The sequence below is a fragment of the Abramis brama genome, assembly GCF_963993115.1.
Source record: "Abramis brama genome assembly, chromosome: 1".
NCBI classification, from domain to species: domain Eukaryota; kingdom Metazoa; phylum Chordata; class Actinopteri; order Cypriniformes; family Leuciscidae; genus Abramis; species Abramis brama.
This window is the reverse complement of record NC_139963.1, coordinates 30768495-30792167: the sequence shown is the minus strand read 5'-3', so window position 1 is coordinate 30792167 and position 23673 is coordinate 30768495. Positions and strand designations below refer to the sequence as shown.

At 38.6% G+C, this 23673-nt stretch overlaps 1 protein-coding gene across 5 annotated transcripts in view; it reads left to right on the top strand.

Annotated features, from left to right (window-relative positions):
* rarab (retinoic acid receptor, alpha b) overlaps positions 1 to 20506 on the top strand; it is a 129720-nt gene extending 109214 nt beyond the window's left edge. For all 5 annotated transcript variants that reach the window (XM_084135663.1, XM_084135662.1, XM_084135664.1 and 2 more), the window contains 7 exons: positions 3040 to 3188; positions 11019 to 11160; positions 14644 to 14804; positions 14908 to 15084; positions 15224 to 15428; positions 17704 to 17862; positions 17939 to 20506. In XM_084135663.1, the coding sequence (XP_083991789.1) occupies positions 3040 to 3188; positions 11019 to 11160; positions 14644 to 14804; positions 14908 to 15084; positions 15224 to 15428; positions 17704 to 17862; positions 17939 to 18132 (1187 nt within the window). In that variant the 3' untranslated portion in view covers positions 18133 to 20506. The remainder of the gene's footprint in view (positions 1 to 3039; positions 3189 to 11018; positions 11161 to 14643; positions 14805 to 14907; positions 15085 to 15223; positions 15429 to 17703; positions 17863 to 17938) is intronic.
* The last annotated feature ends 3167 nt before the right edge of the window (positions 20507 to 23673 follow it).

Genomic DNA, 23673 nt, shown 5'->3' with positions numbered 1-23673 from the left:
CGGCGCTCTAGGGAACGAGTGAATGGCATACAAAAAGCGAGTGAGATTTGGTGAAGGGGAACAAGTGCAACAGTGAGAATAATTGTGGGAGAGAAATGTATTCTTTGACATCTAATAACAGTCTCACCTTCTCGAAGCTCTGGCGTTCATGAGAGCAGGATGTGTGATGCCAGCCGGTAGTTTTTCTCACTTCCTGTTCTCTCTTTGTGTGAAAATACAAACTGAAGTACCATCTGTGGATGTTTTGCAGTGAGATGCCACTTTGTGCTGTAAGGAAAAAAAAAAAAAAAAGGATGAAAAGTAATGCTCATTGACTGAGACCTGCAGCTCAAGATTACGGATTTAAACTGGTTAAACTTTGCGCAGATTCAGAGAAACATAGATACAATTTATATAGAAATTTGAATTGAATTAAAACTTTCTTGTAGGCATTGCCTTTGTAAGGCAAAATAGTTGCATTAAAAAAAAATTCTAAGCTTTGTTACATTGCTGCTGTTTTCTCCCAAATGACTTTGTTTCTATGTTTCCCATTTGTGGTCAACCAATATACTGGCAGATATTTGGCTTTTTTTATTTATTATTTCTTATAGGCAAGAGATGGATCTTTGTGCGTGTAAACAAAATTGTTATTTTTATCCTGTGATTAACTGGAAATGTCATGTAAAAGCATTGGTGAGGTGTAGTCTATATTTGGGTAATAAATTTGTAATTCTCCATAAACTTTCCCTTCATGGCATTCTTTTTTTTTTTTTTTCTTCCACATTTGTTAGGCTAAATAAAACCCTTTAGCAGCTCTCTGAACACACTGCATTGAAGCCGGTTGTGTTAGCGTTTGATCGCGTGTTGTGAAGCATGTTTGCGTTTGTGGGCACGTTTGCTGTATGTGCGTGGAAAGAGATAAGAACTCGACATCCTCATCTAACTCAGTGATGGTGCCAGATTGGTATTTTTAGCTTTGACTGCTTTTTCTGACGACAGGAAATAGACGCAGACAATTGCCCACCGGCTCAGCAACAGTGCATGTGTAGTGTGATGGAAGTGAGGCCTCATTTTCTCCTGTATCACTCGAAATAGACAAACATGTGCAATATCTATTTAACTCGCTGTTGAGCTAGTGTCACCAGTTTACTTGTAATTAAAGAGGGAATTGTCTCATCATTCAGGCATTTGTGAGGTTGGGGCTGTAGGTAGACAGTCTCACAGGTTTGATTAGATTTCTGACTCACTGGATTAGTGTAAAGCAGACCTTACTGTCTGTCTCTACCACATAGGCTAGCTGTTACAGATTGCTTTATCAAGAGATGAGACATCATTATAAAGTTGTAATATTTTTCATTAGTTGTTTTTTTGTTTTGTTTTTTACCGTAGTTTTACCTTTGGTGAGCATAATAGACTTTTTAATTTTTTTAATTTTTTTTTTTTTTTTACTTACCAACCCCAGACATTTGCACATTGGTGTATATGCTAGTGGACTCCTAAATGTTGACAGAATTAGCTTTAATACAGATACTTTTATTTAAATTGTGAAGCATATTGGCTACTTAATAAAAAATCCTGTTTTTATCAGAAATCATTTATGATGACATTACAAAATTAACCGCTTAAACCTTTTAAATAAAAAGAGTTAAGTCACCTGTACCTGAAGGTTAGGTCAGTCACAATAGAAATCATATAGATATCTTAAAAGTACAGTAGCAAAAACTAGTGACGTAGTACTCGAGTCGAGACCGGTCTCGAGACCGATTTCTGCTTTCTCGGACTTGTTCCTTCAAAGACTCGGTCTTGACTCGGACTCAATCCTTCAAAGACTCTGTCACTGGGGTGATATTAAATCATGAATATGAAAACTGACATGTTTTTATGGTCTTGGTCTCGACTCCTAAAGACTCGGCCTCGACTCGGACTTGCTTCCTCAAAGACTCGGTCTTGACTCGGACTCGACTGTATTTGAAAACCAACGGACTCGGTCTCGACCCTTCAAAGACTCGGTCTTGACTCGGACTCGGCATAGGCGGTCTTGTCCCCATCACTAGCAAAAACATTCAAAGGGACAGAGAGTGGAAAATGTTCATGTAAAAGTAAATGAAAGTTTTGAACTCTTTTTCTTTTTTCTTTTTTTTTGAAGTGCTCTTAATGTTAAAATTGAGCCCTTTTCAACATATATTGGGGGTTATTGAAACAACACCTGAATCTTTGTGTAACTCAGATTATTGACAGACCTGAACTGCACCCGCATAGTAGCGTGCTTCCCTTCACTAGCAGTATCTCTCTTTCTCTTATTTTCCTCCACGGCATGGCATTTGTGAGGCAGCGGGAGAGGAGAGGAGGACGGCAGGGTAGAGACATATGAGGGTCGCTGCGTAAATGTGTCTGTGTAAGTTTATGGTTTGAAAATATGGCGGTGCCATTATCACCACCATGCAGAGTCGATCATTTACATGTGGGCATATTCATACAGGGGTAACATCAGTGATGTGTCGAATTTCAGCTATTCAAAATACAGCGTCCTTGTCGTTTTGTGCCCTTGGCATGTGGAGAGGGCAGGACATACTCTGTCATGGGTTCCCTTCATATTCTGCCATTTAAATTGCATTGTTGTTTCGTGAGTTCTTGGTCATGGCAGCCCTGTGACAGTGCCATGTGGCTCGGGCGCCCCCTCCACACCCCGGCTGGCTGTCATGACTTTATTAATTAAGGCTGGCACTCGTCCCAGTTGGTAGCAACTGAAACCAGGAAGAAAGCAGAGTGAGTGTTTAAGGAGAGCGTGGCACCAGCCTATCTGTCTGCTCACCCCAGGAATGGAGGCGTCCTCCTGAGAAGCATGACCTTAGCTACTCATCTTGCGTGCGTGTTCCCTCACTGAGCCTTCCTGGGGAGCGGAGGAATCTTTTGAAGGTTGAAGGTCTCTGCAGACTGTTGCTAAAAGACAAAACGAATTTTTTTTTTTTTTTTTTTTTTTTTTTAAATGAACCTAATAACCCTTGTGAGAAAATTATGGCACATTGAGTCAAACTAAAGGCTGTCTCTGTTCCCTTGTAGCTGTGGAGACCCAGAGCACAAGCTCGGAGGAGATCGTACCCAGCCCACCCTCTCCGCCGCCTCCCCCACGGATCTACAAGCCTTGTTTCGTCTGCCAGGACAAGTCCTCGGGCTACCACTATGGAGTCAGCGCATGTGAAGGGTGCAAGGTAAGAATCCATTCCAACTTGGTTTGCAGAATTGAGCTGTGGCCCTAAAATGTTTTTGGACACTTAGGTCACATTTGTCTAAATAAGACCCATCTGCAAACAAATACCACAAACTAATGGCCAGCCAGGTATATGAAGTCAAGTATGTCTGTTGTTTATTCATTTATATATATATATATATGTATGTGTGTGTATGTGTGTGTATGTGTGTGTGTGTGTATGTGTGTGTGTGTGTGTGTGTGTGTATATATATATATATATATATATATATATATATATATATATATATATATATATATATATATATATATATATATATATATATATATATATATATATAATATAATATAATATAATATATTTTATATATATATATATATATATATATATATATATATATATATATATATATATATATATATATCGTTAGCTTGACATGTTCACCGACAGCCAATTAATGACCATTGCGATCACATTATTTTATTATTATTTTTTATATATATATATATATATATATATATATATATATATATATATATATATATATATATACACAGTGAGTCAAATAAGTATTTGAACACCCTGCTATTTTGCAAGTTCTCCCACTTAGAAATCATGGAGGGGTCTGAAATTGTCATCGTAGGTGCATGTCCACTGTGAGAGACATAATCTAAAAAAAAAAAAAACAGAAATCACAATGTATGATTTTTTAACTATTTATTTGTATGATACAGCTGCAAATAAGTATTTGAACACCTGAGAAAATCAATGTTAATATTTGGTACAGTAGCCTTTGTTTGCAATTACAGGTCAAACGTTTCCTGTAGTTTTTCACCAGGTTTGCACACACTGCAGGAGGGATTTTGGCCCACTCCTCCACACAGATCTTCTCTAGATCAGTCAGGTTTCTGGGCTGTCGCTGAGAAACACAGAGTTTGAGCTCCCTCCAAAGATTCTCTATTGGGTTTAGGTCTGGAGACTGGCTAGGCCACGCCAGAACCTTGATATGCTTCTTACAGAGCCACTCCTTGGTTATCCTGGCTGTGTGCTTCGGGTCATTGTCATGTTGGAAGACCCAGCCTCGACCCATCTTCAATTCTCTAACTGAGGGAAGGAGGTTGTTCCCCAAAATCTCGCAATACATGGCCCCGGTCATCCTCTCCTTAATACAGTGCAGTCGCCCTGTCCCATGTGCAGAAAAACACCCCCAAAGCATGATGCTACCACCCCCATGCTTCACAGTAGGGATGGTGTTCTTGGGATGGTACTCATCATTCTTCTTCCTCCAAACACGTTTAGTGGAATTATGACCAAAAAGTTCTATTTTGGTCTCATCTGACCACATGACTTTCTCCCATGACTCCTCTGGATCATCCAAATGGTCATTGGTAAACTTAAGACGGGCCTTTACATGTGCTGGTTTAAGCAGGGGAACCTTCCGTGCCATGCATGATTTCAAACCATGACGTCTTAGTGTATTACCAACAGTAACCTTGGAAACGGTGGTCCCAGCTCTTTTCAGGTCATTGACCAGCTCCTCCCGTGTAGTTCTGGGCTGATTTCTCACCTTTCTTAGGATCATTGAGACCCCACGAGGTGAGATCTTGCATGGAGCCCCAGTCCGAGGGAGATTGACAGTCATGTTTAGCTTCTTCCATTTTCTAATGATTGCTCCAACAGTGGACCTTTTTTCACCAAGCTGCTTGGCAATTTCCCCGTAGCCCTTTCCAGCCTTGTGGAGGTGTACAATTTTGTCTCTAGTGTCTTTGGACAGCTCTTTGGTCTTGGCCATGTTAGTAGTTGGATTCTTACTGATTGTATGGGGTGGACAGGTGTCTTTATGCAGCTAACGACCTCAAACAGGTGCATCTAATTTAGGATAATAAATGGAGTGGAGGTGGACATTTTAAAGGCAGACTAACAGGTCTTTGAGGGTCAGAATTCTAGCTGATAGACAGGTGTTCAAATACTTATACTTATACAAATACAAATACTTTGTACTTATATATAATATAAATAAAATGATAATAAAATAATGTGATCGCAATGGTCATTAATTGGCTGTCGGTGAACATGTCAAGCTAACGATCAAAGACTTTAGATTTTATCAGAAGAATTATTAGGATTTGCCAAATTTGTCATATTTGGGGTTCTGTCATCCCATGTTGTTAGTGCTGCCACCGGTGACAACCTCCTATTCTGACGTTAATTTTTTTGGGGGGGAGGGGACCCCTTTGGCTCAGCGGTGAATTCCAGCCTTTTATTTCTTTACTACTTAATAATTGAAAACTAGTCGTGTATACATTTCTATGATCTACACAGTGTCTCCCTGAGAAAGAGAAACACGGGTTTAGAGTTGAACTATGATGGTTACAAAGCCCCCCTATCTGAGCGCAGCCGCAGGGAAGCGTGGGTGGAGAGCTGCATGTGCGCACGCACACACAGCAGGAAAATAAACATAACTTCATTAAATTTGCATGTGCTATCTTCTCCCTTTCTCACTGCTATTGAATGTTAGGAGGACATATCAGCACTTGTCTTTTCCTTTAAAAAGCACCCATCACTCTCCTCTCTCCCCTACAGCTTTGTCTGTTTTGAGATGAGCAAAGAGCGTTTGAGTTCTATGTCCTTATAGGGGTGGTATAATGCCATTTTCACAAGATGTAAAATAAGTCTCTGATGTCCCCAGAGTGTGTATGTGAAGTTTTAGCTCAAAATACCCCACAGATATTTTTATATAGCATGTTAAAATGGTCACTTTTTGAGGGTTAACAAAAACGCACCGTTTTTGTGTCTGTCCCTTTAAATGCAAATGAGCTGCTGCTTCCGTCACAGAGGGCAGAGCTTCAACAGCTTGTGTCCTTTTACCTCACACAGACATGCACTGAAAGTTTCAAAAACTTTTAGTCTTATGTTCAAACCGGAGTCAGACAAAGATGGAGACATATAGCAACTGGACGTTTCTGAATGGTTAGTTGAAGAATTTATGCTGCTGATGTGGAGTTAAGTATCTTCTAGTCATTGATTTAGCATATTCTGTCATGATAATCTATAAATCGTGTTCTGGGGGCGGGGTTTATGTAAATGTTTGGGGTTAGTGATGTCACTAACCCTGGAGGAATGTTTGTGTAGTCCCTACCAGCTGTTTGTTGTAGTCCTTAAAAAGTGATTTCTTTAAAAGCAAATATCTCCCTTTGCTTTGAACTTCGAGCGTTGGAACTTTGCAGATGTTGTTTATGCTCAAACAGCAACATTACACACTAACTAAAGTTAGAAAAGTGAAATCATAATCAAACCAAATGTGTTTGAGACCTTTTTTTGCATTTCTGTTAAGACTAAGTTACCCTCAAAGGTGGCATCCTATTTTAAATGAACTTATTTGAAACACACTTTTCATGCACTATTTGATTTGGTTTTGATTCTTGATGCATTTCAATGTTTCAGAAGCACCAAATTCTGTGTGAAGATAGGATGCTACATATAGGCCACACTAAGCCAGTCTAACCTGATCATCAGTTGAAGGATTAACCTGGTTAAATTAACTAGTCAAATCACCTTTATTTATTTAGCGCTTTATACAATACAGTTTGTTTCAAAGCAGCTTTACATTGAGAAACGGGAAAATAACTTGACAGCAGTCATTATTCAGTTAAAATTAGTTCAGTGTTGATTCGTTTAGGTTCAATAACTGTGTAAAGTACATTATATTGGATATATATACACATGCTAAATAATATCAAATATCTAGCTATCAATTATGAAATGATTTTAGTTCAGCTATAAAGCAGTTCTGCAGAAAAAAGTGGTGTCATCATCCAGCTCAGTTCAGTTCCCATACAACAGCGTCAGTACAGTCAGATCAATCATATTGCTGAATATTAAGTGTCCCCAACTAAAGCCCCTTTCACACAGAGATTCCGGAAAATACACGGATAAAGTGACCCGGGTTCATTTGATTTGGGTTCATTCACACTGCCAGTGATTTTCTGGAATCAGAGAGTGCGTTCACACACAACCCGTAAAAATCCCGTAAAGACACGTGACATCGATGTGACTTGTAATGTCTCAGCAGCGTCTTAAGTTTGCTTATGAGCTGCGATTTCTCTCTCTCGAAAAACCCAATTGTGCATTTTTTTTTTTCTCTGATTCGATCATAAACTTGCACATTATGTACCGTTTCACTAGCTGGCGAACGATCCTGGCTTCAGCGTCATCACTACGACGCGGCATTATTACGGTTTTTGTTCACACAGCACGCGTTCCAGGACTGAACACGGCAATGTTACTAGGTCCCAAACCCGGCATCGATGCCGGCATCAATCCCGGGTCGTGTTTGCGTTCACACAGAAGGCGTTCTGGCAATTTCCCGGCAATTTGCCGGGATCATCGCGCTGTGTGAAAGGGGCTTAAGTAAGCCAGAGGTGACAGTGGCGACAGTGGCAAGGACCCCAAACTCAGAGGTGACAGAATGGAGAAAAAAACTTTGGGAGAAACCAGACTCGGTCTCTTCTGGCCAACGAACGAACACAGTGTGATTGTGATTCAGGCTGCATCACAAGTCAGATTGTGGATCAGAACATTCAAAATATTTCATCCAGTTCTTTCTGCTTGAAAATCGGATTCATCACACTGGTATGGAGACAAAGCTGGCCATAGGCGTTTGTGGATGAGATGGACAGACTAATATTAACAATCAGTATGAGCTGTGACTGTCACACTTGTCCAAAAAAGAAATCATGCAATGGATCCTCCACTTGAAGTGTTTGTCAATCAGTGTGTGCAAGAATGATCAACCTTTGAGTTTTTGGTACATTAGCTGTGCTCCAAACCCTAGTGAGCTGCCTGCTGCTTAGCATGCTAGTTAAGCCCAGAGTACACTTCAATTTTGAAGCAATTATGCTTATGCATATTAGTTTATGCGTACAGCCTGATGCACAGCCTTTCAATGTATCAACCTTATTTTGATCTCATGGTCTCTTCAGTCTAAATCCACTGGAAATAGAGTACACACTTGATACAAATACATGGCTGCTCCTCCGTTGTCTCAGTGCGCCTGGGGGTTTATACTCGTGTCCAGGATTAGTGGAGACACTAAAGAGGCTTAGCGCTCCTGCCAAGAGGAGCCACAGCAGACCTCAAACCGTTTCCTTCCTGCCCTCCTCTGCCACATTCCGCTCACAGGATCTCCCCGGCAGGTCAACACTGGGTCAATCCAGGGTTCGCAGAGGTCAGGTGATGCCCAGCCAGAGATTAGGATCACAGATCAGCCCTGCATCTTTTATGTCCTCTAACTCATCCATGTCTGCTTTTACTCTGTCAGAGTAACAATGCTTGCTTGTATCAATTATCAGTCAATTTCAATAATTTTGTCAATAATAAGAAAAAAAACACTCCTCATTCATTTTTATTTAGTATTTTCTTGAATAACTACATTGGAGAAGTGAAGCAGTATTTACTGAATTGAAATATTTAATACTTAAATATATTATACATTACTTTCAAAAATATGCTTTAAAAAAATCCTACCGACCCCAAACTTGTGAACGGTAGTCTAATGCAGGCTTATGGTCTAAACTACAGAAAAAAAGCAATATTGTGAAACATTATTACAATTTATATAAAAATTTTATTTTAATATATTTTAAAATGTAGTTTGTGTTATGGCAAAGCTAAGTTTTCAGCAGCCATTGGATCTCTGTTTGCTTGCCTTCCTTTCAATGGTCCACTGCTGCAGCCCCTAATCCAGTGGAATTACCCAGCTGCCCCTCTCTTGCCAGAGCATTCTTCACACCTTGTGATGATATTGAGCGTCATTCCTGTGGCTTTCAGGCCCGACCAACAGCGGCACAGAGCAGAGCGAGAGAAGCAGGATGAGGAAAAGAGGCCTTTTGATTGTGGACCGGTGTGACTTTTGTCATGGGTTTGTTATCAATGAATCAGCTCTCCAGGTGAGACAGCAGTCGCTTGTACAAAGGGTACCGTCGGCCAGGATTAATGGAACATTTGGCTGCTATTGATCTAAACCTGTTTTGTGAGAAAGTGTAGAGGTCTTGTGCTTTAATTTAGCTGATTCTTTTAATATAGCCCATGCAAAGTCAAATCTGACTTGCCGATACTGGTTCAGATTGAAGCGTTTCATCTGCATCTACCACAGTGACCTCCAACAATGACCTCCAGAAGATTAGAGCTGGCATGAATAAAACATGGCCAATGAAGGAGAGCTCCTATGTAGGGAGTTCAGGCCTCTGGGCAGCGCATTAGAAAACCATTTCGGTTTGTTCACTCGAGCACACGTTCTGTCACACATCTGCCATGCTCACCTTTTCCTTTATTACTTTTTCATAGCCGAGACCGAGTGTGAGAGGGGCACGTCCTTTCAGCATGCGGGACATGTCCTTGGACACACGCTTCTGCCGAAATGACATGAGTGTTTAGATGGCAGCCACTGGACAGACCTGTCAAAAGCACACACACACACTAAAAGCTTCCCTGGGTGCCCTGACTGATATGTTTAAGGCTTTTCCACTAAAAGCCTTGGGGATTATTGTTTTTAAACCAGAGAGGGAGGTTGATGTTTTTGCTGTAGGCTTGCTTTGAAAACTGTAGCATATAGAATCCATACTCTGATGAATACAGTTCATGCATAGATGATAATATCAACTCTTATTCTTAATAAACATCACAATGTATAGCTTATCGGCCAATATTATTAATTGTAATGTTTTGGATACATGATTCTGCATACTCATTTTCCCTGTTTTTACATTTAGATTACCTGTCATTTAACGGCCATTTAAAGTTTATCTTTAGAAAATAATTTAAAGAGAACTTTTAGCAATCTATATATGTATAATATTTTTCTAAATAGCATTTTTTCTTAAAATAGCATTTTAATGGTGTCCATTTATCAGCCATAATTTGAAGATTGAAATAATCCGCTCATTGGTATCAGCTATAATTTTAGTATTATGTACCCCTATTAACGTTTGAATGTGGCTTATCCAATTGTATTTTAGATCAGAAACAATCTGTGTTACAAAATGTTCACCCTGTTTGTCCGGTATACATCTGCAGTATGAAAGAGTGACTCTTATTTCTCTTACGGAGCCCCGCTGAAGCATTGAACCAACATACTGTTCATGCTCGGCTCAGTCATTGAATCTTGCACAGAGCGCCACTAATACCCACGTGCCCAGTGGCGGTCACGAGTGAAGCTTTCACCGTTTAATCCTCTGCCAGAGAGCCGTGGTTGCAGCACAGCAGCTGAAAGCCCTTGCACAAGCCTACACAGTCACTGTTTGACATCTGCTCTCTCATATGTGGCTTCAGCTGCATCTTTCCTGCTTTTGCTGTGTACGTTCTTGACCTCAGTCTGACTTTCTGTCCTTGAGAGTCTGACCAAGCAGTAATTAAGATCAGAAGAATAATGTGAAGCTCTGATTTGCATCCCTCCACTTGAGTCTATGTGTGTTAAGCTCTGCTGGGTATTAGCCAATGGGAACCTCTGGGCACTTGAACTGGAAGATAATACCCAGCAGCCATAATACTACCAAATCTAAACCAAGCTCAGTCTGCCATTATGTCAAAAAATGTGTGTGTGTGAGAGAGAGAGCTGTATCTATGCTGCGGTTGTTTATGTTTGTGTATAGCGACGATGCGCATAATGTGAATATATGAATATCTGGTGAGTCATTAGTGACAGTTATATTTATATAACTGTTCCGCCTCAGTCTTTCTGAGGTTCTGGGGGTTGGTGTTAATTTTCTTGCGTGTGTGTCATTTGTAAATCTTCCAGCTATAGTAAACCTCCGTGCTTGCTTATCTCCTCAGGGGTTTTTCCGAAGGAGCATTCAGAAGAACATGGTGTACACCTGCCACAGAGAGAAGAGCTGTATCATCAACAAGGTCACGCGAAACCGCTGCCAGTACTGCCGACTGCAGAAGTGCCTGGAAGTGGGCATGTCTAAAGAATGTAAGTGTCTTTGTTACTATAATACATTTACTAAAAATCCAATAACCATGGAAACCATGAATCCACGATTGTCCCTTTGTGAGAGACCCTTCCTAAATATAAAGGCTCCTATATACATTTTCATGTGTAAAGACCCATTTAAACTGCAAAAAGTGTGTATAAAATATTATCTGGGAAATGTTTACGTTCCAACCATTACAGTACAGTACCCCCCTTCCTCAGGCCCCTTTTATTGTAGTTTATTATATGTGTGTAATACATTATCCTAGTGCCTGATACTCTCAAGGGACTGTGGTATCGAATATATGGTAAATTTATATATAATCTACTATCCAAGATGTACATTGCCATTCAGAAGTTTGGGGGTTTTGTTTTCAACATTTGAGTAGCAAATCAGCATATTAGAATGATTTCTGAAGGATCATGTGACACTGAAAACTGAAATAGTAATGACGCTGAAATTATTTTCTAGCATTTGTGATTTGTCTTTTGTCATATTTCATAATGATGTTACAAGTATGTTTTTATGACAGGCTTGTGTACAAGCATATAAAGAGGTTTGCTGTCTTGTTAGTCATGTCCTTGTGCATTTGTGCTAGGACAATAAATAAATAAAATAAAGCTAAAGCTAATATTTCAAAGCTAATATCAACTAAAGATAATATAAAGTGAGGTTTAAAAATATAGTCAGTCGTACAGTAGCTTATTATTATTATTATTATTATTATTATTATTATTGTTTTTCTGATATATTTGTCACAATGGGACTTTTAATTTACCCTTTAGTTGGATTTAGTTGCTTTCGCTTTTGCCTTTAAGAAAAAAATGTGGGTTTGTATGTACTTTTGTTCTGTTATTAGCATGACAAAATGTACACTCTTTCTGTGCGGTACTGAAATGTAGTTTGCCGTTTCAGTCAGAGCAAAATGAAATCTCTGCCCTAGATTTGTTATTTTACATATTTCATTTTTTCCACCCAGATATGATGGTGCGCTCTTGTCATCATAAAGTTGTTTGCGAGCAGGTTTCGTCTTTTCGCACATGTCGTGTCGTGAAAGATTACCTCCTTGCGTTAATAGTTCTTTAATGGCTCCATTAGATTGTGTTTTCTGAGCCCACGCTGGCACCCAGCTCCCTCTGGAGAAATGAATATGTGGCTGTGGGGAGAAGTGAGTGAGAATCGTCCTTTACCACCCCTCTCGCTCGCTCTCTCGCTCCCCCAGTGTGCGTGTGGAGGAGGGAGAAGAAGAGCCATTGAGTTATCTTTAGACAAAGGAAGGAGTCCTAACCAAAAACAGCAAAAAACATGAGATAAAGGAGTGATTGAGGCTCTGAGTACAAGAAAAGAGAAAGATTGTGAGGTTCCAGGAAAACGGAGAGAGCGAAGGAGGGAGGAATGCAGGCGCAGAGGGAGAGCCCATTTAAAGCAGCCTGATATTTGTCATGTGACATGATTAGATTAGGTTGGATTTTAGTGAAAGCAGAGGTCGTTTGTCACAGTTATTAACAACCACCAACATTTATTTCTCATCACTGCACACATCTGTGTGTGTGTGTGTGTGTGTGTGTGTGGGATGAAACAAAATGAGTGCGTTTACGTGCACAATCTTACATTGATTATTTTTTAATGTGCAGAAACAACTTAGTAAACAAGTGGTTTATTTCCTTGAAAATTGTAAAACCTGAGATACCATCCATCCAGACCAGCTCGACACAGTGATGTTGGTTTAACCAATGGCATGAGATTGAGGTTTGACCAAATCAGTGGCACCAGTGGGACACTATAGCGGCGCAGATATGACACTTCATCTTTGATAACTTCATTCGATCAAAAATACAGTAAAATGGTAATATTGTGGAATATTTTTACAATTTCAAATAAGTGTTTTCTATTGTAACATTTTAAAATTTAATTCATTTCTGTGATGGTAAAGCTGAATTTTCAGTTTCAAATGATCCTTCGGAAATCATTCTAATATAATGATTTGGTGATCAAGAGGCAATTTTTTTTGTTAAAATGTTAATATTTTTGTGGAAAGTTTTTTTTTTTTTGATGAATAGAGCCTTTATTATTACTATTTTGTAACATTATAATGTCTTTACAGTCACTATTGATCAATTTAATGCGTCCTAGCTGAATAAAAATATGAATTTATTTTTCTTTTCTTTTTTTCTTTTTAAACCTTACTGAACATGAATTAACCTTTGAATGGTAGTGTAGATGCCTTAAACGGTGTCTTTCAACCAGTGTTTTTTTTTTTTTATCTTTTTATTGGAGAATCAAGGATGTTACATTTTACAGGAAATGAAACAGTTCTCCAGTTTCATTTTATCTTAAACAACTAAAACCTTATACAACCAACCCCCCCCCCCCCCAAACAAAAACAAAAAAAAACAAAAAACCACTACTTAATGGCAACCCTTCCCACCCCCCAAATTTTGACAACAGTCTGGGAAAACAATCTTTTTCCATTTTGTTTGTTACACAGTACTTCAAAAAAGTTTAAGGATCCACACATTGAAAACAAGCACACAGCTACATGCCCACATTTCGACCCCAGTTGATTAACAGGGCTTTAAACTCAGTTTCACAATTGTCAGTCAGGCTACTCAGTTCCCACCATATCAAGGTGATTGACCATTGATTTGAATAAACATATATAGAAAAAATAAAAATAAAAAAGGAAACAGAGAGAAGTAGTAGTAAATTGTAAAATATAAAGGAGTCTCATACTTCAGGCAATACTTTGAGATTCTCAAAATATGTTCAACCAGTGTTTTTTTGCTAAACAGTTGTGTGTTAATGCAGATGTATATTGGATGCATGTATAATGCCTCTGTGTTCAGTGTGCATCTCTTCTCTATTATTGTGCTGTTTACTCCGTTTTTAAGGCAGGTATACCACTGTATACATGTTTCCAGTGTCACAAAGAGATGGGAAGAGCTCTGAGAGTAATATCCTATGAATTTGTCCTCTTTTTCTGCTTGTTTAGCAATTGAGACTCTCTTACCTAAAGCTCTTTTTGAACTGTCACATCAAAGCACTCAGTTCTCACTCAGCTCTCTCTCTCTCTGGAAATACTGCAAGGAATGTATTTCTATATCCCTGTTCCTTTCCTACATATTTATATCCCCATATATGTCCTCTTGGTCTCCCACTTAATCCATCTCCTCCTCTTTTATTCATTGTTGTTTTGAAGTAAATTAGCTGCCAAAATGATTGAATCACAAGAAGAATGTGGTTCTGAAAGAGGTTTAACTATGCATGATGAGCTGTTTTCATCAGGCAGAGAAAATAAACGCTGGGTTTTACTGCCATCTTGTGGCAGATGTTGTCATATGTTTATTATTGTATTTTTTATTATCATCATTTGCCATATTAATCCACATCCACATATGTTTATGTATGATATATATATATATATATATATATTGGAGTGGTATACCAGGTGGTTTGAATACTGTTTTCACTTGTCTATGCAGCGGTTCGAAACGACCGGAACAAGAGGAAGAAGGACGAGAAGAAGCAGGAGTGTTCAGAGAGTTACGTGTTAAGTCCTGATACAGAGCAGATGATCGAGCGGGTGAGGAAGGCCCATCAGGAAACCTTCCCCTCCCTCTGTCAGCTTGGCAAATACACCACGGTAAGTCTGAGGCAGAGCAGCTCTTAATGGTGACGTCCTCAACCGAATCACGATCTCAGTTATTAAACCAACCAAACATGGTCTCTGTCTTGTTCTTGAACAGAACAACAGTTCAGACCAGAGGGTCGCTCTGGACGTTGACCTGTGGGACAAGTTCAGTGAACTGTCTACCAAATGCATCATTAAAACGGTTGAGTTCGCCAAGCAGCTTCCCGGCTTCACCACGCTCACTATCGCAGATCAGATCACTCTCTTAAAGGCCGCCTGTCTTGACATCCTGGTGAGTGCACGGTGAACTTTCACATGTGTTTTTGTGTCCAGATCTCACACACCTTATGTAAAGTGCTTGAATAGTTCTGCACGTTTGCAGTGGTGTGTAGGTTGAGCGCTCATCTGTGTATCTTGAACTGCTTCCTCAGATTCTGCGAATATGTACACGCTACACACCGGATCAGGACACCATGACGTTTTCAGATGGTCTGACACTGAATCGCACGCAGATGCACAACGCCGGCTTCGGTCCACTGACAGATCTGGTATTCGCTTTCGCCAACCAGCTCCTGCCTCTGGAGATGGATGATGCAGAGACTGGGCTTCTCAGTGCCATCTGTCTGCTGTGTGGAGGTACTGCAGATATTTTTCAACCAGATTAGATACACTTTTTAACATGTTTTGGTTTGTGAATGTTGTCTTGAGTTTTCCATGCAGTCAGTAATCACATACAATTTACTTTTGCTTATTAGCTGTATTTTTATTGTGTATTGTGGTTGTATTTAGCCATTCTCTGGTGTTTCTGCTTTTACTTGTATACAAAGCGTAAAGCCTAAAAAATGTAACTACAATAAATAAGAGGAACTTACAGCTATGGATGCACAGTGTATTTGCCTCATAACTGTTTTGATCTAATATTGGACTCTTTATTTACAAAAAAATTACATTTTGGTTATTCTAGATTTATCTGCAATTTCTATTTTATATATATATATATATTAGGGGTGGAGCCGAACCCGAATACGGTATTCGGAAAGGCACAAATAATGTGTTTTTTACGAATACTTATTTCGAACAAATACTTAAAAAAATATTTGTATTCGGGAACAAGAAAAACTTTATATCAAAAAACTGCGTTTCCTCATGAGACATGGCGACCGGCGGCGCTGCTGATGTGGTGGCTGTAAATCCACTTGTTGATAAGAAAGGAGGAAAGAGACACATACGTCGTTCACACAGCGCGTTTTTTGCGCGTTCAGATTTCAAATGTAGGCGCGCGGCAAGCGCGCTCATAATAGAAGCGAGGGGCGCGCCTATGTCCATGGTTACATAGCAACGATAGACGTACGGGAGAGCAAGCTTGTGGAAAGGAGATAGCGGTGCGAACTGCGCTCTCCATGATGACGAGGAAGTATCAGCAAAGAATGAATTGTTTTCTAGCCCTTGCATTAGCTTTAGATATATTTATGGAGATGAGAAATGAAATAAAAAGCCGTCATTAATATCAGTCCATCAGAAAATCAGTTCTAGTCTTATTCTTGGCTGGATAACTCTTAGCAGGTTTAAAAAGCCCTTTTAAAATTAAATATGAATGCAGTTTTGGATGAAATAAAAGTACAGTCAAGTCAAATAAAACACGTTTTATCTCCTATATAGTTTGGTAACACTACAATAAGATACCATTCATTAACATTACTTAATGTGTTATCTAATACATTGAGTGAACAATATATTTTTACAACATTAATAAGTGTTTGTGAATGTTATTTAATACAAACACTTGATTGGTCATGTTTGTTCACTTCATTCATTGTGCATTAAATAATGTTAACATAAATAATAATGTAAGTAATGTTAAAAATGTATTTTTAAATGAACCCCAAGGAGAATAATTGCGACAGTATATAACTATTGTTTATTGTTAGGTCATTTTATCTAATGTTATCTAACAAATGGAATCTTATTGTAAAGTGTTTTTAATACTACAGTTTCCATCTTTGTAACCGTGATATACACTTTAATATATGTAAATTTAATCTAAATTAAGCTTTGGTACCGAAATTGGTACCGAGAACCGTGGATTTTCACTGGTATTGGTACCGAATACTGAAATTTTGGTACCGTGACAACACTAGTAGCTCTGTTAGCTCGGTAATTTAGACAATAGGCTGTTGACAGAGTAACGTTAACGTTGGTAATGGCTGTTATGTTATTTTCTTTTCAATGACGTTCCTTGTTACATGTTCATTGCTGGATTTATGGAAAAACATCAACCAATATTGCATATCCATAATTATTATAATGGATATAATTAAAGAATACTTACACTATAACATAAATTAGAAGTGTAACGCAAACAAACTGGATTTTTACACCTATTTTGAATTTTACTCGAATACAAATACAAATACTTTTCCCCCCTCAACAAATACAAATACAGATACAAATACCGGCTGCTTTGCACACCCCTAATATATATATATATATATATATATATATATATATATATATATATATATATATATATATATATATATATATATAAGAAAGAAAGAATATATAAATGTAAATTACCCTCATAACTCTTGTCGGCCAATATTGGCTTTTTTCGTTGTTGTTTTTATTTAATATTGGACTGTGTATTAACCTTTTTATATTTTAAGTTTATCTGCCATTTATTAGTTGGCAGCTGTAATTATCTAATAAAAATATATATTTTTTCCATTTAGACATGACTGTTTGAATAATATAATTTCAACATTGAGTCTCATGAAATAGTTTTTCTGTGCCATCTCCTCAAATTTGTTTATTTAGATTTTTTTTAATATTGGTGTCTACAAAAACATTATATTTCCTGCTTGTGTGATTCTTGGTTAGCTGTTTAAAACTGATGTGCACTTGCGCTCAGATCGGCAGGATCTGGAGCAGTCGGATAAGGTAGATGTGCTGCAGGAGCCGCTGCTGGAGGCCCTAAAGATCTACGTGAGAAAGAGGAGACCTCACAAACCACACATGTTCCCCAAGATGCTGATGAAGATCACAGACCTCAGGAGCATCAGCGCTAAAGGTTAGATTCACCATCACTCTTTGAAGATCAAGCGTGATCAACAAGAATCCAATCTAACGTCTTCTTTCTCAATCAGGAGCGGAACGGGTAATAACGCTGAAAATGGAGATCCCCGGCTCCATGCCTCCACTCATTCAGGAGATGCTGGAGAATTCGGAGGGCCTGGAAGGAGGCAGTGGGGCGAGAGGAGGAGGAGCACCACCAGGAAGCTGCAGCCCCAGTCTGTCTCCCAGCTCGGCACACAGCAGCCCCTCGGCTCACTCCCCCTGACTCTCGCCTCCAGACAGGGCTCCGTACGGAACCAGAAATAAGCCGCAGCAGACCAGCGCCAGAGACCAGAATTCCGGTAGACTTTGATCCGGGGTGACCGGACCCGAATTGAACCGTAAATCTGGCTGGCTTTTATTAGCTGAAGACCAATTGAGTTACACACAGGCCGAGCCTGATCAAAACTCACACCGTCATTTAAACCCACCCGTGATTCAGTGACAAGCTTTTTTATGTGGCGGTGGTTCAAGAAGACAGCAGAACAAATGCCCTGTGTGTGTGTGTGCAGAAGCAGCTCTTTACTGTGTCTTCCCGGCTCTGCTCCCATCACACAGACTGTGAAGGACTCGTCTGAGGGGTGCGCTCTCTCGGCCTGTGACGTTATTTTATAAACTTCAATCCCTTAAAGCAAGCTAAAGGACATTAGGACGTCAAATGTCCTCAAGTCAGGGACATTTTGAACTTTCCAGCTGTTTTGATTCTGTTTCTTTGTTTTCTTACAAAAGATATATGAATATATGAAATCTATATTGACAGAAATATGAGATTTGAATTTTTTGTCTTAGGTGGAATGCAGAACAATTATCTTTTCTCTCACTTTTCTCAAGAGTTGAACACGATTATGGTCGACCCACTGTTGCGCTCACTCCAAGATTCACATCATGCTCGAGGGCACGTCGCACTAGCACTGAAAATGATGCGTGTACTTCAAGACGTGAAGTACGATGGGGTTAAAATGCAATTTTGTCCAGATGATTTGGAGCTATATTAGACTTCATCAGAATGATCAACTTGGCAGTTTTTGGCAATTAAATGAAGTATGTAAACAAGCAGCTTGTGATTGAAAGATGTGTATGAGATCTGTTTTAAAGGAGCGGTAAATGCCTTCCTGTAGCTTTTTAATATTGTTTCTTAATTTACTTTTAATTTTGTAATTGTCAACTGTGGAAAGACACAGATACCCCCTTCTACACAGTATTAGCAGATTATAAAATAAAAAAGGAGATTTCCAAACACGAAGACTCACAAAGAACACGAGATGTATTTTAGCTAAACGCTCATGTGAAAACCACCACATCATTTCACAAGTACTGAGAATGTTGTAACTGAGCATTTCACATGGAAGTTCACGCCTTTTTTCCTGCATCTCAGTTTCGAAGCCCTGTTAGTGGTAGGTTTGTGTTTCTAATCATCCGTCACGTGCTGAGATGCTTGCACCTCCGCGTCCTCCTCCTCTGTACCTTACAACATCACTGCCTCTGCTCTCCTGCAACAATCATTGAACACTTGTCAACAACAACACTGCCTCTGTGTGACAATCACTTTAATTGAAGCTCACAAACAACTCTGCCTCTGTAACGCACTGATCCCTGCCAGACATCTGGATTCATGAGACCGCTAGCATTCACCGATGCGTGTTCACATCTGTCCCCGTATCAATTATGCGCTTAGTTGGCTAGAAATTCTATATTAAAATAAGACCTTCTTGTATTGGCGTAGTCATTTCTAAAAGATTATAATTTTGTTTTAGTTGTTTTTATTGCCAAAAGTGAAAACTATTTGTTTTTTAGACACCGTCCAAACTAAAATGACATTTATTTTACTCAACCTCTTTTTGTTCCAAACTTTTTTCATACTATGAAAGTCAATGGGGTCCAATGTGGTTTTGATCCCCATTTGACTATCATATAAATAAAGACGATTCATTCTTCAAAATATCTTTGAGTTCTACACAAAGCAATTCACACAGGTTTGGGACAACACGAGAGTGAGTCAATGACACCATTTTCAATTTTGGATGAACAGTCCGTTTGAATAAAAACAATAGATGGACCAATAAAATGAAACGGCGCCTCTCCATGTGATCCAGTTATGGCGGATCAGTGTCAGCATATCATTATTGTACCAGTTTACAACAGCTCTGCCTCTGCATCACTTCTGCTAAACCCGTCGCGTGTACTTTTGGCCAGTGCTGTGGGCCGAAATGATTTCCTCCTTAACATGTTCATTTGAGAGTGGGGTGTGAACCGTTTCACTGCAACTATGCACACGACATGCACAGAGCTCGAGTCTATTCACTTCTATCTACCTGTTGTGAAAATCACAAGCCTCTTCCAGTTGCTCAGTACTGTCCGTTTCATTTGATTCTGCATTTAGTCGCTGCATTTCATCACTATTGAGCCATACTGCGTCACAGAGCGCGACGGGCCTCTTTTCTCACTCAAAGGATGACAAACAGAGATCTACATGACGTACAGCACAAACCCTGTTCTGCTTTAACAGTTGTTATACAGTCAAACGCACAAAAATGTTTCTGTTGTGTCAGGTCCCTGGATGATAAGAGTAATGTTTAATAAAGACTTCTGTTTTGTGTGTGTTTCTGACCATGGTGGGTTTTTATTTGTGATTTAATTTTTTAGTGCTGAATTACAAAGCTGTTTTTTTTGTTACTTGAAATATTAATAACAATCTAAGGGTGTGACCACATCAACATCGTTTGTGTGTTCAGATGTCTCACTCTAAAACGGGAGTTTTTTTCTTATTACATTACATTATTCATCTGTTTGTGCATCGCTATTACACTTAAAAATAAAGTTCTTTAATGGCATTAACGGTTCCATGAAAAACCTTTAACATCTATGGAACCTTTTCAATGCAAGAAAGGTTCTTTATAGTGGAAACATTTTATTCTATGGCATCACTGCCAAAACCATTTTTGTACCCTTTATTTTTAAAAGTCTATTGTGCTGCATCTTCCTACAAAATTACAGCTAAATTTGGTACATTTATGACTAATATTGATGCACAAACTATTTTATTTACTTTTATTTAAATAAATACTCAAAATGAACAAATTTGAGGCATGATTGTTGCAGTCAACTTAATAGTGTTAGTGGGTAACAGCTTAAGGACCCAGAACCAGATATGATGAAAGAAGACCAGGAGTCGTGAGGTTCAATCAAATAGAGAAAGTTTTACTGAAGATAGTTTGCAGTTTCATCATCAGAAGTCAGCTTCAAGACTCACACAGGAGTTCGTAGGCCGGCCCGCTTACAGTTTCAAAGATCACAGCAGTTATACCCTTCACCAAAGTCTAAGCTACCTCCTTGCTTCAGGTTGAATGATTCTCATTGGCTAAGAAATAGATAAACATAGTAATTTTCCACACATATACAGATAGACTGAAGCATATCTCCATCGATTACGCAGCTGACACTCGGACCCTGAAGTTAGGCACGTTGTGACCTTCCAGGTCGCAGATTTGGGTTGCTGGGTGCCAGCATGTCTTGAACAACTCAGTCAATCTCCAATAATGCCAGTGGTTCCTTAACCTGTAACCAAGAAGACTAACACACACACCGACACACAGCTTCCTCAAGGTTGGATTTGGCCAGGCTCTAACTATAAAAAGGAGAGTCCTCTCAAAACATCAAGATAATGTCTAGATAAGTTCTTTCTCTCAAGGAGAGCTACACTTTAGTCTAACTGGAAAGCAAGGCTTTAACAAAGAGATGGTCGCTTAAACTATAGACTTCATTGACCCCTGTGACCATAGTTGTCAGAGTACCCTAGAAAAACAGATGTATGAATTGACACATGTTGAAGACCTTTCTCAAACAAAACATCTTTCCATATTTCATTTCTGGAAGCCGGGCTAAATGAGCAAGCATTGTTACTGCATTCATATCAAATACAGACATTAGAGAATACATGAAAAGAACATTTCAGTAATCACACTGGTAACTTCTGTAAGAAAGTAAAATCTCCAGAGAAGTCATTCAACTCATGTGATATTTAGAAGGAAAAATATTGATTAATACTTTGATTATAATCACTCATTACATATATATTGAACCAGCAGTGGATTCCAATCCACCCCTTCTACAGCCATACAGGAAAGTAAGAAGGAAATGTTCAGATGCAGGCAGGTAAAAAAAATAGGGAAAACATACTGGTGACCTTCTACAATGCATGAAAACTGGCCATATTATTATCTTGGCTCACCAAAAAACGGCACATTCTTGTTCAACAACCCCTCCTTTTCTGACATCCAAGGTTGTTTTAGTAGTCCATATGTTGTTTAGCACTGATGTCAATTGGTAGACCACCGCTTTGGTAAATGTGACTACAGCACAGCAGGAAACTGCTTGAAGTGTGTCTCAATGAATTTGAGAAAAATAAACGGCAAATTGCAATCAGATGAACACAAATCTGCAGCAACACATTTAGAGCACAAGCTTTTGAGGAGATTCCCAACACTCTCATTTGAAGAAACAAGATGTGTGTTCTTTATAAAGGAGAACTAAAGCTGACAGGAAATGAATTATTTTTGGACAAAAAAAATGCAAGTCTAGTGCAAACTGACTTGCATGTTACAGTTCACATCGATGGGCAGAATGTTGAAAAGTTAAACTGAACAAAAATGCTGCATGTTTAGCACGGGAAGGAAGCAGTTATTTTTATTCATACATGTTATAAATTATTATTTAATTATAAATAATTATTATTATTTATGAATCATAATTTTTTACAGTGCAGGAACAACTTGAGGATGAGAAAATTTTTCATTTTTGGATGAACTACCCCTTTAAGTAGAGGAAGCTTCTTCAGTTGTTATCATTGGTTCTGTGGTAACAGCTGTTCTGCTCATATTTCTGCACTGCTAATTATATATTTCTATATAATTATGTTTCTGTTCAAAAGGTAAGTATTTACATCATGTCCTCCTAATATCAATTCTAAAACATTGTACCACCATAGTAAAATTCCTTTTTTTTATATACTTTGTATCCTGCAGTTAATATGCAGATGTGCTCCGTAAAAATCCTGATAATGACTATGAGATTGTAGATATGGATGATGGAGAGCATGAAGATGTCAACTCTGATTCTTGACTTTATTTCAAATAAAATATAAACAAAAAGCTTAAAATTTGCTTGTACTCTCCATAATGAGGATTTAGGTTTTATCTGTCCTTGTCCAAAAACATATCTTCTCAACTCTGCTTCACAGCTTTACCAGTGTGTTAACTTGCTCTTCTGAGAACAGAGCTATATTCTCAGAATCCACACTGATAGGTCAGCATGATGTGGTCACACACAATGCTAAACTTCAACTCCATTTCCAAATACTGTATATCGGAGTATATTTATGGCTTTAAGTTAAACCGTTTCACTTGCAGAGATCATTCAAGGGTTTTCATATGTAGTGCGTTTCCCTTTAAGTTACAGATTTTAAAGAAACATAAACAGGAACACATCGTGTGGGACATTAGCGTCATTCCATTTATATATATATTTTACATATACATATATTTTTCCACCATAATTGTGTAGTTAGCATTTTTCTTTAAATAAACATTCTTTTTTTTTCTTTTTTTTCTTATTTTCATTATTTGTTAATTATTTTCTATTTGTGGTGTGTCTCATTTAGGGGCACAATCGACAGATGAGTTTCTGATGGACAGATCAGTTCCTAACATACACACACACACAGTGATGTTATACACAGTTACACTTGACTTAACTCAGTGTGTGTTAGGTT